The 22,980-nt window shown below is 45.4% G+C and overlaps 1 protein-coding gene across 1 annotated transcript in view; it reads left to right on the top strand.

Moving 5' to 3' along the window:
- The window catches only part of CUX1 (cut like homeobox 1), an 804,986-nt gene that overhangs the window by 236,338 nt on the left and 545,668 nt on the right, over positions 1–22,980 (top strand). Inside the window, 1 exon segment of the mRNA XM_030186246.1 lies at positions 6,134–6,257. Within this exon segment, the coding sequence (XP_030042106.1) occupies positions 6,134–6,257 (124 nt within the window).

The following is a 22,980-nucleotide window of genomic DNA, read 5'->3' as shown; positions in this document are numbered from 1 at the left end:
ATACGAGCTGCTGTATTTTGTATCATCTGTAGACATTTTAGATTGAGTTTTTGAGAGACCTGCATACACTATGTTACAATAATCTAAACTTGATAAAATATAGGCATAAGTTAGAATATGCAGGGATGATTTATCTAATGAATTTCTAATCAAGCATAATTTACGTAGTTGATAAAAAGATTTCTTTATTACATCGGATATTTGCTCATTAAAGGATAAGGAGGAGTCAATAATAATACCTAGGTATCTAAATTATTGTACCGTAGGTATTAGTTTACCAAACAAAATAGGTATTAAAGTTGGAGCAGGTCCAGAGCCCGTTATCCATGATGTTATCTTTTTTTCTGGATTTAATACCAATTTATGCTTTGCTAACCAGTCAGCCACCTTCTCAAGGCAGTTTTGGATTGGCGTTAGATCTATATTTATTGCCTTCACATAATGAATTAGAAGGAAGTCATCCGCATATGAATAAAAACTAATACCTGAGGATTGGATGAGCAATGAAAGTGGACTGACATATAAATTAAATAACATAGGAGACAAAACTGATCCTTGTGGTACCCCGCACAAGCAAAAGTATGAATTTGAGTAGATTAATTTTGAGTGATTTTGAACGAACGATTCACTCTGCTTTGGAAATTTCATATACTGAAGGCAGAGGGGGCTGGGCGTCCAGGAACACCATGTGCTTTCAGTGTTTTCTATCTCCACCTGCTGGTAGGCGGATACAATCCATCAGTTAATGGATACATCTGCTGTGACTAAAGGAAAGAAAGTTTTCAAGGTAAGAACCTAATTTTCCCATAAGGTTGAATCCTTCAGCCCTGTGTAAGTTTGTCTGTTTTTGTTAGTATGCTTGCACTTTGAATACCTACACTTTGCTCTTTGATGGCAGTCATTTTGATGCACTGTATTCTTGTATACATTGTGAACATTCATTATATTAGCAGAGATAGTAAAGTACATTGTTCTATAGCTAACATGCCATCTCATGCCCCTGTGATATAAGAAGTTTGTGACTGGTTAAATCCCTCCTGTGTATGTTTCCTCATTTTTAATTTGTGAAGTTTCAGGCTTTTAAACTATGGTCTAATAACTTGACTGGGTATGAAAACTACTTTATTTTTTGTCTATTAGATTGTAAGCACTTTGAGCAGGGACTCTCTTCTATGTTTGTGCAGCGTTGCGTACGCCTTGTAGCGCTATAGAAATGCTAAATAGTAGTAGTAGTAAAATGAAACCAAAGTGATCATTAAATTGTTTCTGCTCTAGCATACATGAATAAACAAAGTGGGGTAGAAATACAAAATGATTTAATCAGAAGGAGAGGCTTCTGCTGGTTGTTGCCTTGGCTAACTCTGCTGTTATTTAGTGGCACTTAACAGATAGTGCTACTGAATATTAGCTTTGACAACCATAGTACTATCCAGTCCAGTTGATGCCAGGGTGGTCTGGGGTGCAGTTGAGACAGAGCAAGGACTTATCCAGTTAGCAATGATTTTCAGTCTGCTAACGGTAAATACCAGATAAAGTTAGGACCCTAAAAAGGATATGTTATCTTTATTCAGTTAGTTGTCCAGGCACTGGTCTGAATATTGTCTAGCAACTGGCGATGGCTGCACACGACCCGGATTAGGCCAAGTATTGAATATTATTATTATTATTTATTGCATTTGTACCCCACATTTTCCCACCTTTTTGCAGGCTCAATGTGTCTTACAGAGTATAGTTATGATAACATCGTTACATGATTTAAAAACAGTCGATAAACTGAGGTACAAGAGGATTTAGATGGAAAGGTGTTAGGTAAGGTCGTGTGAGAGGTGTTTTTTGGTGTACTTGGATGGTTTAAGGAATGATTTGTTTCATTGAGGGTGACTTTTGTAAGCTTTGTTGAAGAGATGTGTTTTCAAAGCTTTGCGAAAGCTGGTTAGATTAATCATGGTTTTCAGGGCCATGGGTAGTGCGTTCCAAGACTGTGTGCTTTTGTACGCAAAGGTAGTAGCATAAGCCTATTTGTATTTTATTCCTTTACAGCTGGAGAAGTTCAGATTGAGGAATTTGCGGGCCGATCTTTTGGCATTTCTGGGCGGTAAGTCCACTAGGTTTAACATATATAGTGGGGCATCTGCGTGAATGATTTTGTGTACAGTCGTGCAGATCTTGAACTCAATTTGTTCCTTGAGCGGGAGCCAATGCAGTTTCTGTCTTAGGGGTTTCACACTTTCGTATTTTGGTTTTCCAAAAATGAGTCTGGCTGCGGTTTTCTGGGCTGTTTGGAGTTTTTTGATGGTCTGTTCTTTACAGCCTGCGTATAGGGCGTTACAGTAGTCCCAAGTGGCTTATTACTAATGACTGTACTAGGGTGCGGAAGATGTTTCTTGGTAAAAAAAAGGTTTTATTCTTTTGAGTTTCCATATCGATTGGAACATTTTTTTCGTTTTATTCTTCACGTGGGCGTCGAGAGTGAGGTTTTGATCAATGGTGACTCCAAGAATTTTCAGATTTTCTGAGATAGGAAGTGTGGAGTATGGTGTGGTTATTGTGGGGTAGTTGTTTGTGTTGTATTGGGAAGTGAGAACTAGACATTGAGTTTTTTCTGCGTTGAGTTTTAGCTTGAATGAGTCCGCCCAAGAGTGCATGATCTGGAAGCTCTGGTTGATCTCGTTGGTTATTTCGTTTGTCACGTTTGAACGGGATATAGATTGTGATGTCATCGGCATATATGTAGGGGTTAAGGTTTTGATTGGCTAGGAGTTTGGCTAATGGTATCATCATTAGGTTGAAGATAGTTGGTGAGAGGGGGGATCCTTGAGGAACTCCGCATTCCAGTATCCAAGGTGATGATCTGTCAGTATTGGTTGTTACTTGGTAGGATCTGGTGGTGAGGAATCCTTCGAACCATTTGAGAACTGGGCCTCCGATTCCGAAGTATTCTAGTAGGTGTAGCAATATTCCATGATCCACCATGTCAAAGGCACTAAACATGTCAAATTGTAGTATGAGTATGTTCTTGCCGGTTGCGATCTGGGTCTAATTCAGCTTGTGACTGTCAGCAGCTTTAAAACTTCTGTCTGCCAGGGGCTGAATATTTGGGAGGGGCATGTTTTCTATCTCCCAGTGTTGTGTCCCATCAGTGGGTACTGCATAGGAGCGTACCATAGTAACATAGTAGATGACGGCAGAAAAAGACCTAAACGGTCCACCCAGTCTGCCCAACAAGATAAACTCACATGTGCCATTTTTTGTGTATACCTTACCTTGATTTGTACTTGTCTTTTTCAGGGCACAGACCGTATAAGCCTGCCCAGCACTATCCCCGCCTCCCACCACCGGCTCTGGCACAGACCGTATAAGTCTGCCCAGCACTATCCCCACCTCCCAACCACCAGCCCTGTCTCCCACCACCGGCTAAGCTTCTGGGGATCCCTTCCTTCTGAGGAGGATTCCTTTATGTTTATCCCACGCATGTTTGAATTCCGTTACCGTTGTCCTCTCCACCACCTCCCGCGGGAGGGCATTCCAAGCATCCACCACTCTCTCCATGAAAAAATACTTCCTGACATTTTTCTTGAGTCTGCCCCCCTTCAATCTCATTTCATGTCCTCTAGTTCTACCGCCTTCCCCTCTCCGGAAAAGGTTCGTTTGCAGATTAATACCTTTCAAATATTTGAACGTCTGTATCATATCACCCCTGTTTCTCCTTTTCTCCAGGGTATACATGTTCAGGTCAACAAGTCTCTCCTCATATGTCTTGTAACACAAATCCCATACCATTCTCGTAGCTTTTCTTTGCACCACTTCCATTTTTTTTTAACATCCTTCACAAGATACGGCCTCCAGAACTGAACACAAGACTCCAGGTGGGGCCTCACCAACATCTTATACAGGGGTATTAAAACCTCTTTTCTTCTGCTGGTCACACCTCTCTTTATATAGCCTAGCAATCTTCTAGCTACGGCCACCGCCTTGTCATCTCTGTAATTGTTGATATACAGGACTCTACCTAGTAAATGAGAGGTTTTCATAAAATGTCAAGTGAATCCTACTGACATATAGCATAGTAGTTGCACTCTCTATTGCTGATTGGTTTATTCACCAAATTGTAAGTTATTAGGGATAGTTACATTGACATGTATAGCTACTTTTAATAATTGGAGGGGGATAGGTAGGTATCTGTTAAATGCAATCAATCCTCATTGGAGTAGTTGAATAAAACAAGGGGCTGATATTCAGTGTGGCTATAAATGGCTCCTGGCTCGTTAAATTGCTTGTTTGGGGCTAACAGGTCATTTTCAGCCGGACTTAACCGGTTAGAGCCGCTGAAAATAATCGGTTAGTGCTGAACTCAAAACCAGCTATTTCGGGGTGTACCAGAGGTGAAGTCAGCACTTGGCCGGTGCTAATAGTCAGAACTTAACCAGCCAGGTTAGTCACATAAATAAGGCTGCATAAAAATCAGTCTTAGCTTTATGCGGTTACCCATAGCTGATTTAGTGCTGAATTCCGCATTTAACCAGCTATTTCAGTTAATTTCATTTATTCCGTACTTGCTATACTTTTTTAACTGGCAAGCAGGGCAAAGCTGTTTGTACTTCTAAAAATCACAAACAATAAAAGAAAAAGAACTACAATGTGTGAAAGGAAAGAATACATACCATTTATATATAACTAGCCGTTAAGCCCGTTAAAAACGGGCGAGATTTCCAGCTACCCTCCTCGCCGCTGCTCCCTCCCCCCTCCGTGCCGGGCCCCCCCGCACTGACCTGACAGCGCCTCTCACCTCCGTGTGAAAGCGCTGCTGGCAGCAGCAGATCGCTCTGCTGCTGCCTGCAGCGCTTCCACACGGAGGTGAGAGGCGCTGTCAGATCAGTGCAGGGGGCCCGATACGGAGGAGGGCAGTGGCGGGGCTGGAGGTTGGTGCACGCGATGTTCATTTCCAGGCGGCAGCGTCCGACAGTGACTCCGACTCCGTTTCCCTCTCTTTTCCGCCCTCTGACGTCATCACGTCTTGACGCAAGGGCGGGACAGAGAGGGAAGTCTCTATTGCGCATTTGCAGGTGAGTTGGTCACTTGCCGTTTATATGTTTTATAAGACCAACAGAAATATCCAGGATAAATGGGTCCAAAGCGTCATTCCAGAACTCCAGGAGTATGCTTATTCAAACAGCCAGGTCTTAGTATATGTTAGCTGGCTCCGTAAACCCAGAAATTTAATGCCAGTGCTAGGACATGGCTTGGCATTGAATTTCTGGGTTTAGTGGCAGTCAACAAAACACTGAGCACCACCGGCTGAATATTGACCATACCATGTTTTCCATCATTGCTAAATGAGTAAAAAAAATGGAGCACAAATTCATTGAGAGAGACCTGGATATGTTCATGAGCTTTATGAAAAATGTACAATAAGTACACTTTTTTCATGGCAATCTATCCTTAAACCTACACTGGAACTTCATTAATATCCTCTCAGCAGAGATCTAATTGAAACTAGTCAGTTGGGTTATATTATATTTTACCATTGCTTTTTCTTTTTGTTTTTTTTTTCTTCGTTGTGTTGGAGAAACCCTTGTTCTGCTTCCTAGCGAAATCCATTGGTCCTTCTCAACTGAAATGTTTAAGGTTCAGTTCAACATATGGGGTATGTTTACTAAGGTGCGTTAGTGTTTTTAACGCGCCTATACATTTCTATGGGCACGTTACCGTTTAACACGCGTTAACACTAACATGCCTATATCGCACCTTGGTAAATATAGGTGATAGGGAGTAAAAGGCTTCTGAAGGGAAAGGGAAATGGGACTTGATATACCGCCTTTCTGAGGTTTTTGCAACTACATTTAAAGCGGTTTACATATATTCAGGTACTTTGTACCGGAGCTGTGGAGGGTTAAATGACTTGCCCAGAGTCACAAGGAGCTGCAGTGGGAATCAAACTCAGTTCCTCAGGATCAAAGTCCACTGCACTAACCACTAGGCTACTCCTCCACTCAAGGGACTCATATCCATTGATTTTATGTCAGAGTTGAGGAGCTGAAGTTTAAAACACATTGAACCTATAGGGTAAAGCAAACCTTGTATTACATAACCACATGGCACAAAGCAAACAGTTTCTTTGTTTGTTTTGCTATAGAGGTTACAATAAAAGCACTTAAAGAAAAAATCAGAGAATATGAACAGACCCTGAAGAACCAGGCAGAGACCATAGCTCTTGAAAAGGAACAGAAGTTGCAAAATGACTTTGCAGAAAAAGAACGGTAAGTGGTGCTGAGTTGTTGTGTTTTTTATTTTATTTATTTTGGTGCATTTTTAATGTTATATTCCTCTCAAACACCTTAAATGGGTTCGGAGTGGATTACAGTATAAAGAAAAAAACATTCAAAAACACTGGGAGCTTACCAGTGTCGAGAAATATTACAATACAATAATTGTATTTTATTTATTTATTGCATCTGTATCCCACATTTTCCCACCTCTTTGCAGGCTCAATGTGGCTTACAATACATCATGAAAAGTGGAATGTATATAAGAGAATAGACATTTAGTATTACATAAGGATATTGTACAATATCTAATTAGAAAGTACATGCCTTCTAAATATATTTGTCCAACATTTTGTGAAAAATTAAGTAATTTGTTTTTTCACCAAAGTAGGTAGGGAGTTCTAAATTTGAGACGACTGGTAAGAGAATAATTCTGTAAAATATTTGTTAAAACGGAATCCTTTGAAAGAAGGGGCAGATATATTTAGACTGTTGCGAGTATCATGCTTTGAAGAACATGTATTAATCAGGGAAACAATATAACTTGGTGCCATACCTACCAATATCTTATAAACTATGCAAATATAATCCAACCGGACAAAAAGCAGTGTGCTAGAGCAAACAAAGTAACCTAATACCAAAAAAAGCTACTCTAGCAAAAAGATTAATCAGTGTTTATTTGAAAAAAATGGAGAAAAGCCCTCAGAAACCGTAGGCAAATCGCCTGAAGGTTTTGAGTGTGGTTAAGGATGATCTTGCATCAGCTTATAACTCACACTGCAGTTCGATCATTGGGCTGAAAAACTCCATTTGAAAGGGGCTCAAAAGAATTGTTAATCGCTTCAAACAATGAATTTCTTTCAATAGATTTTTTTAAAATTTTTAATTTTCAATAGATTTTAAATTGTGTGATACTATTTCAGAAAAATGTCCCAGCTACATATCAGAGAAAATAGCACTTAGCTTTTTGAATGTGTTGAGACTCAGGCACTCATCGCTGTCCGTTCTACGGGGACCCGTTTCGCCTGGCGAAACGGGTCCCCGTAGAACGGACAGCGATGAGTGCCTGAGTCTCAACACATTCAAAAAGCTAAGTGCTATTTTCTCTGATATGTAGCTGGGACATTTTTCTGAAATAGTATCACACAATTTAAAATCTATTGAAAATTAAAAATTTTAAAAAAATCTATTGAAAGAAATTCATTGTTTGAGGCGATTAACAATTCTTTTGAGCCCCTTTCAAATGGAGTTTTTCAGCCCAATGATCGAACTGCAGTGTGAGTTATAAGCTGATGCAAGATCTTATAAACTATACCTCAAAGCTTATTAAAAAAATTCTAACTTCTATCAGCAACCAATAGAGCTTTTCATAACATATGGAAACTCTGTCAAATTTGTTCAGAAGACATATAAGACGAGTTGCAGTATTCTGAATCGTTCTAACCCGTCTCATTAAATATTTTGTTCAGCCAAGATATATAATATTACAGTAATCAAGTTTTGTAAGAATTGATGCTTGTAGTAATTCTAAGGTAAAATATTTTCAAATCCTCCTTAAATTGTTCATCTAAAACCATTTTTTAACAAGACTATTCACCACAGATTCCCAAGACATGTAAAGACTGTTTCACTGTTCATGGTGTTGAATAATTTTATTCCCTGTATTTGGTAACGTATGGCTTGAATGGAAAGACCTTCTGTTGGAATGAGACATTGTCAGAATCAGCAGCTGTAGGTTGGGCTGATATGAAGAGAGGCAAGCTTGCTTGCATTTGCCTTTTTTACCTATCTTATACGCATCCCCGATAAACCATGTGACCTATTTGTTGAGACACCAAAGCTGGAAATTTACCACTGCTATGCTGGAGATTAAAGGCCAATGAGTGAAGTTTTTCTTGCGGGCCCTAGTTGTCTAAAACCAGTCTTGGCACAAGCTCGTTCCAAAAGTTGATGTATTCTAATCAATAAATAGACAATAAAATTATTTTTTTACCTTTGTCGTCTGGTCATTATTTTTCTAATAGTATTGGTCCCAGACTCTAGTTTCAGCTTTCCTCTGTCTTCTCATAAGTATATAAATATTGCCATACTGGGACAAACCAACGGTACTGAGCAAGCTGTGTCACTGTGTATAGGGAGAGGTTATTTAGAACATAAGAATATACATAAGAGTACGTAGGTATTGCCACATGAACAGACCAAAGGTCCATCAAGCCCAGCATCCTGTTTCCAACAGTGCCCAATCCAGGTCACAAGTACCTGGCAAGTTTCCAAAAAAGTACAATACATTTTTTCTCCGAAGACAAGCAGGCTGCTTGTTCTCATGACTGGGTGATATCCATGGCAGCCCCAAGGACCGGAAATCTTCCTAGCAACAAAAGTTTGCTAGATTCTTCACGTGTTGGTGCGGCCATCTTACCGCCTGTCGCGCGAGAGTCCCGATCAGCTCTTTTCTTTCTGCGGTAGGGAGTGACTGCTTGCGGTCTGTCCGTGCGCCCTGAAAAGAGCCTTCGTTTTCGCGGGTTTTTCCTGCTTTTTTTCTTTCATTTTTCGCTCTGGTTGAGCTGTTTTCTTTAAAAAAAAAAATCCTTTATTTCTTAGGTTTTGTTCCTTCTGAAGTATCTTTTTGTTTCCGTCATGACCCTCTTTAGGCTGCGCGTACATGTTTCTCATTTTTGTGCCCTTCCCAGCGGCTTCAAGAAGTGCGCTCGATGCAACCGGGCAATCTCAGGTACCGCCCCCTTTCCACTCGTGGTGTTTTCAGTGTCTTGGGCTCGACCATTGCCCAGACGCGTGTAAGTTGTGTCTTAGCCTTAAAAAGCAGACACAGGCATCGAGACAAGCTCAGCAGGACCGTCTGGAGCTTTGCCCGGGACTTCAGCGTCGACATCGGTACCGAGGTCGGCGGTGTCAATGTCAGCACCGGAGATGGCATCGACATCGGGAGCACAGGTAATGGCTGTCCGGAGACCACCACACGCTGGGAGCAGTGAGCCATCGAGTGGGTCTCCACCTGCCTCAAAGACTCCTGCTGTGCAGGCCCACTGGGACCGACCACTTTCTGACCCGACCCCAAGGAGGCGTGTGGATTCCACGTCCTCCTTGGCGTTACCAAGGAGTACTGATTACGTATTTCGAGCGAAGACTAAGAAGCATCTAGACACAGTACCGGGGTGGGGAGCTCATGTAGATGGGCTTCACACCCAGGGAGTTTGGTCCCTCCAGGAATCGGGTCTCCAGATCAATCTCCTGGAGTTGCGAGCGGTCTGGAACGCTCTAAAGGCTTTCAGAGATCGGCTGTCCACAATCATGAGGCTATGAAAATCCTTATTGCGGCGCAGTGGGACACTCCTGACAGGAGTCTCAAGATGGCACGAGCTACGGATTGCTTGTATACGCTTCTGGCATTGGACTTAGAAGCCCTTAGGTTATGGCAGTGGACGCTTTGTTCATGGCAGTCACCAAAAAGACTACTCTTCCAGTGGAAGAAGGCACGGCCCTTAAGATGCACAGGACCGCAAGTTGGAGTCTGCTCTGAAGCTTTTTGTCGAGGTGGCGGCTCTTAGTCTTCAGGCCTCTGTGTGTGGCTCCTATATGGCACGAGCGTGCCTGTCGTGTGCAGAAGGCCTCTTCGTCTGAGGAGCTGGTGGCTTTGCCAGCGCTGGAGTCGGGTCTCGCCTATCTGGCGTACCTCCTTTATAACCTTTTGTGAGCCTCGGCAAAGGAGGTTTCCTTCATGGTTATGGCACAGCGGTGGATATGGTTGCAGCATTGGGCGGTGGACCTTGCCTCCAAATCTCACTTAGCCAGACTTCCGTTCAGGTGAAAGGTGTTTGGCGAGGACCTGGAAAAGATAGTGAAATATCTAGGAAATTCCAAGGGGCAACGATTCCCAGAGCTTAGACCTGAGTCTTCAAGGGCCGGATTGCCCAAGGCTAGGTTTAGGGAGTCTAGGTGTTACAGGCCAGGCCGCGTTGGGGCTTTTCAGAAGTCCTGCTTTGTTCTCAAGCCGCAGCCTCTCGTGGGAACCGCCGAGCCCCGGCCTCAGGGCCCAGACAGCAACCTGCAGCTAGGTCTTCACAGTGATGGGGCCTTGGTCCATCCCCTGCTGGTAATTGGGGGATGCTTGTCCCTTTTCCTGGGGGAGTGGACCAGGGTAACTTCCAATGAATGGGTCTCGGAAGTCATCCGATACGGTTACAAACTCGAATTCGCTTGTCCATTGGCAGATTTTTTTCTCAAGTCTCTTTGCATACATCCAGCCAAGATGTGAGCGGTTCATCAGACCCTGAAGGGGTTGCTGCAGCTGGGTGTGTTCTGTCCAGTTCTTCAGTCAGGGATAGGTTGTTGACGTTCCATCTATTTTGTCGTACCCAAGAAAGGCGAATCCTTTCGGCCGGTCCTGGATCTCGAGTGCATAAACAAGGCACTGCGAGGCCGCCATTTTCGCTTTGAGCCGTTACGATCCGTGATTGCGGTAGTCCAACCAGGAGAGTTTTTAACTGCCCTCGATCTCAAGGAAGCTTATCTTCACATACCCATTTGTCCTCCTCATCAGCATTTCCTCCTCTTGGTTGCTATTTTCAGTTCCGGGCTGTGCCCTTCAGACTTGTGACTGCACCATGAACCTTTTCCAAGGTTCTAGTGGTCGTAGCGGCTTTTCTACAAAAGGAGGGGATACGGGTTCACCCGTATCTGGACGATTGGCTCATTCGAGCTCCCTCTAACGAGGAGGGTTTGTCTCTGGGCGGAGGCTCATGTGTCGCTTCTGTCAGCGGCCCACATTGCGGGTTCGCAGAATGACCAAGCGGACTTCTTCAGCCGAGACAGTTTGGATACGGAGGAGTGGGAACTCTCTCCCTTAGCGTTCGATCAGATAGTGTCCAGGTGGGGACTTCCAGTGTTAGTTCTGATGGCTTCTCATCTCAATGCCAAGGTTCCTAGGTTTTTCAGTAGAGGCAGGGAGATGGGGTTAGACGGGATCAACGCCCTTCTTCATCCTTGGCCTTCGGGGCTTTTGTATGCCTTTCCCCCATGGGCCATGGTGGGGAGGGTGTGAGGCCGCATAGCCGGGCATTACGACCAAGGGATTCTAGTCACTCTGGACTGGCCTCTGCTTCCTTGGTACGCAGACATAGTCCATCTGTTGTTCGATCAGCCCCTTCAGATGCAGGTATCAGAGGGCATGCTGTGTCAGGAGCCGGTAGTTATGGAGGATCCCTTCCACTTTGGTCTTACGGCCTGGCCCTTGAGAGGAAGCGTCTGAGAAGGAAAGGTTATCCAGAGCCGGCTATCACCACTATGCTACAGGCTCGGAGAAGGTCTACTTCGACTGCTTACTCAAGAATGTGGCGCACCCTTGAGGCTTGGTGCTTGGGGGCCGGAGTTTTGGCGGCGTCGGCCTCAGTTTCTGTTATCTGCAGCTTTCTTCAAGAAGGACTAGAGGTCGCTCTCTTTGAGTTTGTTAAAAGTTCAGGTGGCGGCATTAGCGTGCTTCAGGGGTCGTCTTCAGGGCACTGCTATTGCAGCCCATCCAGATGTTGGTGCGTTTCCTGAAGGGCGTAAACCAATTAAGATCGCTACGACATCCAGTTGTTCCGAGCTGGAACTTGAATCTTGTGCTCAGGGCCATGCAACGGGCTCTTGTCTTTGACCTTAAAGGATCTTACCTTGAAGTCTATCTTTTTGGTGGCTTTTGCTTCCGCCAGGCAAATTTGAGAGTTGCAGGCGTTGTTGTGCAGTGATCCGTTTCTGCAGTTCACGGAGGCAGGAGTGTCTATTCGGATAGTACCTTCATTTTTGCCTAAAGTTCTTTTGCGTTTTCACCTTAATCAGTCTTTGATGTTACTAGCGTTTTGCAGGGAGGATTACCTGGAGGACTTTAGGTCCCTTTGTTCTCTGGATGTCAAGCGCATTTTACTTAGGTATCTGGAGGTGACGAATGAGTTTAGGCGCTCTGATCATCTTTTTGTTCTTTTTGCGTGTCACAAGAAGAGTAATATGGCTTCTAAAGCCACAGTGGCCCGTTTGGTGCGGGAGACGATTTCTTCGGCGTACTTGACGATGGGGAGGTCTTCTCCTTTGCATATCCGGGCCCATTCTACTAGGGCTCAGAATTCTTTGCACGCAGAGTTGCGAGTGGTGTCCTTGGAAGAGATTTGCAGGGCAGCCACATGGGCCTCGACACATTATAGGGTAGATGTGGCAGTGCATCAGGATGCATTTTTTGGTGCATTAGTTATTACAGCAGGATTGGGGTTATCCCGCACTTCTTGAGGACTGCTTTGGTACATCCTGCAAGTTTCTGGATTGATCTGAGGGACGCTATGGAAGGAAAAATTATGTTTCTTACCTGATAATTTAATTTCCATTAATCCCAACAGATCAATCCAGAGGCCCGCTCTACGTTTTTTCAGCTATTGTTGAGTTGTTTTCATTGGAGGTTTGTTTCTCATTTATACAGGGATTGCTTCGACTGGTTTATTTAAAAAAAAAAAAAAAGTTTGGGACATTGTTTGCATATGTTTTGCATGTTCTCCCGCTCCGGCGGTTGAGAGTTGTACATGTAGTATATAAAGAGGCAGGAGAGTGGGGCTCTATCTTTTTCCATTGCTTTGATATTGTTCATATTGAGGTTGAAATGGCTGCTCATGACTACATATAGCAGACTTCACTGCAATATGGAAAAATACAGCAAACGCTAATGCAAAATCAAGGTAATCTAATACTAACAAAGCAGCAGCATTAGCCTATAACATTCAAAGTCGCTGAAGAAATATCTTTTATAGGAGAAAAGCCCTCAGAAACTAAAGGACTATAGCCTTTAGTATGATCTGGTTTAATATTTTAAACCAATAGTCTGTTTCTATCATCGGGTAAAAAACTCCATTTTCAAACAAATTTTTTCTTTCTGTGTGTTTATATAAACATTATTAACTCTTCCGAAAGGTGAGAAAAGGTAGCACTTAACTTTCAATGAGTCCTATGGGGCCACCGTTTCACCCCTATTGATGCTTCATCAAGAATTAGTGCTTACGGTGCAGATAAGTAGTAGTAGGACACCAAGAGGCATATTTTCAAAGCACTTTGGGAGGCTAAGTTCCATAGGTTTCTATGGAACTTTGGGAGGCTAAGTGCTTTGAAAATGAGCCTCCAAGTGACATCTAGGAATAGAAAAAAACTTTATAATATCAAAACGCAAAAATGATTCATTATCACTTAACTTTTGATTTCAGCTCAAACACTGCTGGAACACCCAAAGGCTTTCTCAACAACTTCACTTAAAGATGGCGCTGACGTGTCAGACACCAACTCTAGATGTTTATATACGTGGACGTGATTGGTTAATTTGCATGAACACGTTCCCCATGTGGCTAAGCTTGAATGGAAATTACACTTTCAAAAGATGAAAATTTAACATCTGATATGTTAATAGAACACATACCAATCCATAGTACTGTTTAAACCAGATGGTTCTAAACTTTTTAAACGAAAAATCCACTTTGCTTCACATTGTTGTAAAAGTAATTTCCGATTCCCTCCTTGACTAAGAGGTTCATTTCTATTAATTACACAACACTTGAGATCTTCAAAAACGTGTTGCAACTTCATACAATAATCTACTAAAGGCTCTTTACAATTTGCTCTCCTGATATTTGATAGGTGCTCAAGCATCCTCACTTTTATTGCCGAGTTGTCATACCCACGCATATTTTCATACATGGACAAGTAATTGTATATACAACATAGTTGGATAAACAATTGCTGAAGTGTCTTAACATAAAGGTTCTATGATTAACATCATCTCTAAAAACATTTATCTGATCAGTAATACGACAGATCTGACATGTCTCACATTTAAATGTCCCAAAATCTGATTGACTTTCTTTCGGGATTTGGTTGATATGTCTGCGGGGCACAGCTACTCTTTTAGATTCATGCCTCTCGCGTATGCAATTCTTAAGTTTTTCTCCTTAAACATGGGAATAGATTGAACAATATCCCAGTGCTTTCTAACGATACTTGCAATCTTGGGACTTGCGTCTGTGTACTTCATTACCATGGTAAAAACATCATGTTTGTCATCTCTGTTTGTATTCGATAACAAAAGTTCACTGTTATACTTGGCTCTTTTATATGCATACTTTACAGTACTGCGTGAGTAACCTCTGTCTTGTAATTTGTCCATCATAATTTTGGATTGTTTAAACATATCATGGTCAGAACAAATTCTACGTGCCCTAAGCATTTGCGAGAACGGAAGGCTATTTAAATATGCTGGATGACGGCTAGACATAGTAACATAGTAGATGACGGCAGAAAAAGACCTGCATGGTCCATCTAGTCTGCCCAAGATAAACTCATATCTTGAATTTGTACCTGTCTTTTTCAGGGCACAGACCATATAAGTCTGCCCAGCAGTATTTCCCGCCTCCCAACCACCAGTCCCGTCTCCCATCACCGGCTCTGGTACAGACCGTATAAGTCTGCCCTCCCCTATCCTAGCCTCCCAACCACCAACCCCTCTTCCCCCCACCTGCTTCGCCACTCAATTTCAGCTAAGCTTCCGAGGATCCATTCCTGCTGCACAGGATTCCTTTATGCATATCCCACGCATGTTTGAATTCCGTTACCGTTTTCATCTCCACCACCTCCCGCGGGAGGGCATTCCAAGCATCCACCACCCTCTCCTTGAAAAAATACTTCCTGACATCTTTTTTGAGTCTGCCCCCCTTCAATCTCATTTCATGTCCTCTCGTTCTACCGCCTTCTCATCTCTGGAAAAGATTTTTTTGCGGATTAATACCTTTCAAGTATTTGAACATCTGTATCATATCACCCCTGTTCCTCCTTTCCTCCAAGGTATACATGTTCAGGTCAGCAAGTCTTTGGTCATACGTCTTGGAACGCAAATCCCATACCATTCTCGTAGCTTTTCTTTGCACCGCTTCCATTTTTTTAACATCCTTCGCAAGGTACGGCCTCCAAAACTGAACACAATACTCCAGGTGGGGCCTCACCAACGACTTGTACAGGGACATCAACACTTCCTTTCTTCTGCTGATCACACCTCTCTCTATACAGCCTAGCAACCTTCTCGCTACGGCCACCGCCCTGTCACACAGACGGCTCATATATTGGGACAATTCATCCGATGTGCCATTCCACAACATAAACACATCGTCAATATATCTCCACCACTGTAGTATACATTCTTGAAATGGTGAATGGTCTATCCATTCTTCCTCAAACTTGCTCATATACAAATTAAGTACATAACTAATGCCACACTGGGAAAAGACCAAGGGTCCATCGAGCCCAGCATCCTGTCCACGACAGCGGCCAATCCAGGCCAAGGGCACCTGGCAAGCTTCCCAAACGTACAAACAATCTATACATGTTATTCCCGGAATTGTGGATTTTTTCCAAGTCTATTTAGTAGCCGTTTATGGACTTGTCCTTTAGGAAACCGTCTAACCCCCTTTTAAACTCTGCCAAGCTAACCGCCTTCACCACGTTCTCCGGCAACGAATTCCAGAGTTTAATTATGCGTTGGGTAAAGAAAGATTTTCTCCGATTTGTTTTAAATTTACTACACTGTAGTTTCATCGCATGCTCCCTAGTCCTAGTATTTTTGGAAAGCGTGAACAGATGCTTCACATCCACCAGTTCCACTCCACTCATTATTTTATACACCTCTATCATGCTTCCCCTCAGCCGTCTCTTCTCCAAGCTGAAAAGCCCTAGCCTCCTTAATCTTCCTTCATAGGGAAGTCGTCCCGTCCCCGCTATCATTTTAGGTGCCCTTCGCTGCACCTTTTCTAATTCCACTATATCTTTCTTGAGATGCGGCGACCAGAATTGAACACAGTACTCAAGGTCGGGTCGCACCATGGAGCGATATAACGGCATTATAACACCCTCACACCTGTTTTCCATACCTTTCCTAATAATACCCAACATTTTATTCGCTTTCCTAGCCACAGCAGCACACTGAGCAGAAGGTTTCAGCGTATTATCGACGACGACACCCAGATCCCTTTCTTGGTCCGTAACTCTTAACGTGGAACCTTGCATGACGTACCTATAATTCGAGTTCTTTTTTTCTCACATGCATCACCTTGCACTTGCTCACATAAAACGTCATCTGCCATTTAGCTGCCCAGTCTCCCAGTCTCGTAAGGTCCTCTTGTAATTTTTCACAATCCTGTCGCGAGTTAACGACTTTGAATAACTTTGTGTCATCAGCAAATTTAATTACCTCACTAGTTACTCCCATCTCTAAATCATTTATAAATATATTAAAAAGCAGCGGTCCTAGCACAGACCCCTGAGGAACCCCACTAACTACCCGTCTCTATTGTGAATACTGCCCATTTAACCCCACTCTGGCAATGGAAGGAGCTAAACAAGCACCCATTGCCACACCACTTGTTTGAAGATAAAAAGTCCCATTGAATAAAAAAATAATTTTCCGTAAGTGCTATTTTAGTCAGTGATGAAATCAGTGGGTATGAAATGAGGTTTCCTACATCCATGACCTCTTTATCTCTCGTACTCTCCATCTGCTTGCCCTAACTGAAACTTGGCTTTACCCTGAAGACTCTGCTTCAGTCTCAGCCCTATGCCATGGAGGTTATCTTTTACCCCATACTCCTCGCCCGTTTGGCTGTGGAGGTGGTGTCTCTTCTTCCACCTCAGTCTCACTGTTTTTCTTCCTTCGAAGTCCACTCCATCCGTCTATTCGCTCCTCTGCCTCTCCGAGTAGCAGTCATTTATCGACTCCCTGATAAGTCCCTTTCTTCCTTTCTCACTGACTTTGATGCCTGGCTTTCCTTCTTTCTTGAACCTTCATCTCCTTCCCTCATTCAAGGGGATTTTTTAAAAATCATCTTTATTGGAGTGCTCAACATTACAAAAAGGCAATAAAATCAAACTTGGGCATCGGCTCATACCTTCTCCAGACATTACCGCTTGACTGTGGCTGCTCGGGCGGAGGCCCGGTTTGGAGCTTCAGTGTTGCGGTCAGGGATTTCTATGTCCCGCCCTGGGTGAGTACAGCTTCGGTACATCCCACCAGTCTGTGGATTGATCAGCATGATGATATGGAAGGTAAAATTATGTATCATACCTGATAATTTTCTTTCCATTAATCATAGCTGATCAATCCATAGCCCCTCCCAGATATCTGTACTGTTTTTATTCTGGTTACATTTCAGATTCAAGTTTAGTCTTCAGTTCCTGTTCAGGAGGACTTCGTGTTCAAGTTTTTTCAATTGGATTCTTCAGGAGTTGAGACGATTTTGTGTTACAGTGAGCTGCTGCATTCCTCTCCCCTCCGTTTTTTGGGGCTGGATTGAGACCTAAATTCTGCCGGCGCTCCCTCCCGCTTCGTGCGGCTGTAGGGCAGCTTTGTACCCCTCTCGCTTCGGCGTTGTTAGGGTCAGCCAGCTCCTCCCGCGGTCGCAGGATAAGCCAGATCCCCCCGCAACGGCGGGTGTGGTGTCCCTCCCTCGCTCCGCGGGGATGAGCTGGGCGGATTCCCCTCCCCCACTTGTGTGGGGATGTGCTGGGTTGATTCCCCTCCCCCGTTTCGGCGGTGGTGAGCTGGGCAGAGTGTCCCTTTGTGGGTGTAATTCTCTAAGTGCTGAGTCCTGCGGATGGAGCTTTGATATCGACATACTGAGGAGTTTCCGGCAGCACATGACCACATATAGGGAGGCAAAAGGATTGCTCTCTATCTCCACCTGCTGGTAGATGGACACAACCCACCAGTCTATGGATTGATCAGCTATGATTAATGGAAAGAAAATTATCAGGTATGATACATAATTTTACCTTATAAAGGTTTATATGCCCCATCAATGAAATCAGAAAAAGTTGCCAAGATTATAACTTCTGCAAGGTTAGGGCTACATAAGAGTAGCCATACTGGGCCTAGCTCAGTATCCTGTTTTCCAAACAGTGGCCAAGCCAGGAGACAAGTACGTGACAGAAACCCAATTAGCAGTAACATTCCATGCTACCAATTCCAGGGCAAGCAGTTGTTTCCCCATGTTTGTCTCAATAACAGACTATGGACTTTTCCTCCAGGAATATGTCAAAATCTTTTTTTAAACCCAGATACGCTAACCGCTGTTACCACATCCTCTGGCAAAGAGTTCCATAACTTAACTATTTGTTGAGTGAAAAATTATTTTCTCCTATTTAGTTTTAAAAGTATTTCCATTTAACTTCAAGTGTCCCCTACTCTTTGTACTTTTGGAATGAGTAAAAAATTGATTTACTTCTACTCGTTCTACACCACTCAGGATTTTGTAGACATCAATGATGTCTCCCCTAGGCTAAGAAAGGTTGGATGTCGAGTGTGTACAGACATGAAAGATCTCAAGATATCCACATACCCAAATAATAAATGGAATCATACATCCAAGTTTTGGAAGGGCTCCCGCCCAATCACTCTGGACAGACTCCTGTAGGGGAAGATTTGTGAAAATTCAGTGAAAGACCCGAGAAGAACCCAAACTCATCTGTGGCACTTAGTAAACAAGGTAATGAAGATTGTGGATTTGCAAGTGTAGCAAGCATATCATCTGCATACGCCAAAATCTTTAAAAGTGTTGTGCAACTCCATAGAGGCTTTCTGGTCCAGATGATGCGCTCACTCCATTCGCGTAGGACCTATGCCTTCTCGCATAGGAAACATTGATGCCAACCTGACACCAACCAGGATTACAAAGTTGGAAGCAGCTGTGATTCTGCTAGTGTTTCAGGAATGCCCAACAGACATAAATTCCCTCTTCCTTAATATTTGGATCAGCCTTTATGGTTTGCAAAAGGGGTTCTAAGTAAAGGTCAGAAAGCAAGGGCGATAATGGACAACACTGATGGGTGCCACATTCAATCGGAAATATCTCCGTTCTGACCCAATTCACCAAAATCGCTGCACGTGGAGCGAAATAAAGAACAGAAAGGGCTTGAAAATCCAGCCTGACACACCTACATAACGCAAACTATGACACAAACATTTCCAGTTTATGCGATCAAACACCTTTTCAGCATCCAACCCTACCCAAACCCCAGGTTCTTTTGCTTCTTGGGCTGATGACATTACCAGTAATACTTTATGCACATTCATCACTGAATTTCTCCCTGGATCAAACCTATCTTGGTGATCTATCAACGACAGTAACCAGTGTACTAAGCGGTTAGCACAAATCTGCGCCAAGAGCATATCATCAACATTCCATATCATCATGCTGATCAATCCATAGACTGGTGGGTTGTGTCCATCTACCAGCAGGTGGAGATAGAGAGCAAACTTTGCCTCCCTATATGTGGTCATGTGCTGCCGGAAACTCCTCAGTATGTTCTCTATCTCAGCAGGTGGTGGTCACACACAGCAGCAGCTCTGGCTAGGCCTCCAAGCCTAATTTTTAGGTTTTGTTGAGTGCCTGGGGTTGAGGGCTCTTCTTGAGCAAGTGCAAACCTGGTGGTGCCAGGTCCCTCCTTTTCTCCCCCCTCCCGCTGGCTCCGTTTAAAAAAAAAAAAAATTTTGAACGTCCTTAAAGGCGTTTATTTCGACGTTTATTTAAACGTTTATTGCAGCTACTCACTGGGACACCAGGTCGTTACAGCTCGGAGCGGACAGCAGGTAATTTTTACCTTTTATAGCGGGCAGGGGGTTCCCCGATTGGTCTCCACGTGGCCTATGGCGTCGGAGGGCGAGGGCGCAAAGAGTCGCTCCCCGGATCGCGTGTGCGCTTCCAGAGGGGATGCGGGGGTCTTAAAGTCTGATTCGCCCTTGTTGGGTGACAGTTTCGTGACCGATGAGTGTCCCGGTCCTTCCTCCGGTGTGGCGGTTTTTCCCCGCCATAAACGCCCATCCCCCGCGGCTCGCCTCCGCCATATTGGCCGGCCACGCGGCTCGGACGGCTTCTTCTTGGGCTGCCCTTGAGGTGGGAGACATTGATGCCATGAACGCCCTTAATTTGGGCGACGTTACAAAAGTGGCTAAACTTAAGCGCCGTTCTTCCCGCGCGGCTCCTTCGCGGAGTGTCGCGCCGGACGCCATCTTGGATGCGCAGCATGTCTCTCCCCCGCTCTTGCGGGCGCCGGTTGAGGGTGCGTCTAGGGCTGTAGCCCAGGCTGCGGAAGTGCACAGTATGCGGGGTTTCTCCCCCGAGTTTGTTTTGCTGCTGCATCAGGCCTTCCTTATGCAAAACGCTGCCCCTGCTCCCTCGTCTGGTAAAGAGGTTGAGGCCCCCGGAGGTAAACGCCCTCGGGTTGATTCCCAGGCCTTGGAGGACTTTGTCTCCTCCGATGTAGATGAGGGCAGCGTATCTGAGTTCTCCCAACGGTCCTTTGCGGATTCCTTGGAGGAGACGGATCCCCGCTCGGATGGAGCGGCTGACCCCTCTGCAGCGCGGCTCTTTAGCTCAGAGGATTTGCCCAACCTGTTAATGCAGGCCATGGGCATTTTGAAGATTTCCTCTCCGGAGGACGTCTCTCCCTCAGCCCCTGTTGGCTCTGCCATTATGCTGGGGACGAAGCGCCCGCATAGAGCCTTCCACGTGCATGATACCATGCACACCTTAATTTCGGCTCAGTGGGATGTCCCGGAAGCGAGCCTTAAAGTGGTTAGGCCTATGACCCGCCTCTATCCTTTGCCTGAAAGTGAATGTGAGGCCTATCTGTGGCCTACCGTGGTTTCTTTAATCACTGCGGTGACTAAGAAAACGGCGTTGCCGGTGGAAGGTGGCACGGCCCTATAGGACGCCCAAGACAGAAGATTGGAGGCGGCCTTAAGGTCGTCCTTTGAGGCGGCTGCTTTAAGTTTGCAGGCCTCAGTTTGTGGCTCCTATGTGGCCAGGGCGTGCCTGACTATGGTGCAGCGGGCTTCCCCCTCGGATCATTCCTTGAGGGCTGATTGGCCGGCCCTGGAATCGGGCTTAGCCTATTTGGCAGACTTGCTGTATGATGTCTTGAGGGCCTCAGCTAAAGGCATGGCTCAGACAATCTCTGCGCGGCGGTGGCTTTGGCTGAAGCATTGGTCTGCTGACCACGCCTCTAAATCCCGCCTGGCTAGATTGCCTTTTAAAGGCAAGCTGCTCTTTGGGGTCGAGCTGGACAAAATCGTGACCGATCTCGGCACGTCTAAGGGCAAGAGGTTACCAGAGGTCAGGGCTCGGGCTAGTGCTCGCCCCGGTACCTCCAGAGGACGGTTTCAGGAAGCCCGTCGGTACCGCCCGGGCAGGTCGGGCTCCTCTGCCCCCTCTTCCTTCAAGAGGAAATTCTCCCCCAAGCAGCATTCCTTTCGCAGAGACCGCCGTCCCGGAGGTGCTCCCTCCGGTCCTCCCCTAGGGTCTCGTACCCAATGACGGGGCCTTGGTCCACGCCCCAGTGCAGATTGGAGGACGGCTGTCCTTGTTTCTGGATGAGTGGACCACAATAACTTCAGACGCTTGGGTGCTGGAAGTCATCAGAGACGGCTACAAGCTAGAGTTCTGCCGACCCTTAAGAGACGGGTTTGTACTCTCTCCCTGCAAGTCTCCGGTCAAAGCTGTGGCAGTGCAGCAGACCTTGGACAATCTGATCCGCCTGGGTGCGGTCGTTCCGGTGCCAGAAAATCAGCTTGGCAAGGGACGTTACTCCATTTACTTTGTGGTACCAAAGAAAGGAGGTTCTGTACGGCCTATCCTCGACCTCAAGGGGTCAATCAGGCTCTTTCGCATGGAGACCCTCCGCTCTGTTATAGCGGCAGTGCAGGCAGGAGAGTTCCTGGCATCCTTGGACATCAAGGAAGCGTACTTGCATATTCCCATCTGGCCTCCTCCTCAACGCTTTCTGCGTTTTGCAGTCCTGGGCCGACACTTCCAGTTCAGAGCCCTCCCGTTCGGGTTGGCTACTGCTCCGCGGACCTTCTCCAAAGTAATGGTGGTCATCGCGGCCTTCCTGAGGAAGGAAGGAGTACAAGTCCATCCTTATCTGGACGACTGGTTGATCCGAGCCCCCTCTTATGCAGAGTGTGGCAAAGCTGTGAACCGGGTGGTTGCTCTTTTGAGCTCCCTGGGGTGGATCATCAACTGGGAGGAAAGCCAGCTGCGCCCAACTCAGTCCCTGGAGTATCTGGGAGTTCGATTCGACACCCAAGTGGGCAGAGCGTTCCTGCCAGACAATCGGATTGTCAAGCTTCAGGCTCAGATGGACCAGTTCCTAGTAGCCTCTCCTCTTCGGGCTTGGGACTATGTGCAGCTGTTGGGCTCTATGACGGCCACGATGGAAGTAGTGCCCTGGGCCAGGGCTCATATGAGACCACTACAACACTCTCTGCTGCAGCGCTGGACTCCGATGTCGGAGGATTATGCTGTGCGCCTTCCCTTGGACCCAGCAGTGCGCAAGGCGCTGAGCTGGTGGACGCAGACAGACAAGTTGTCTGCAGGAATGCCTCTGGTGACCCGGGAGTGGATTGTCGTCACGACGGACGCCTCTTTGTCGGGCTGGGGAGCCCACTGCTTGGGAAGGACAGCGCAGGGGCTCTGGTCTCCTGCAGAGGTAAAGTGGTCTATCAACCTCCTGGAACTCAGAGCCATTTGGTTGGCGCTTTTGGAGTTCATCCCGGTACTGGCGTTGAAGCCAGTACGGGTCCTGTCGGACAATGCCACGGCTGTGGCCTATGTCAACTGCCAGGGAGGTACCAAGAGCGCCCCTCTAGCCA

Source organism: Microcaecilia unicolor, chromosome 13 (genome assembly GCF_901765095.1).
Source record: "Microcaecilia unicolor chromosome 13, aMicUni1.1, whole genome shotgun sequence".
Lineage (NCBI taxonomy): Eukaryota > Metazoa > Chordata > Amphibia > Gymnophiona > Siphonopidae > Microcaecilia > Microcaecilia unicolor.
Note: the sequence above shows the minus strand (reverse complement) of the source record. Positions and strands in the feature narration are given on the sequence as shown.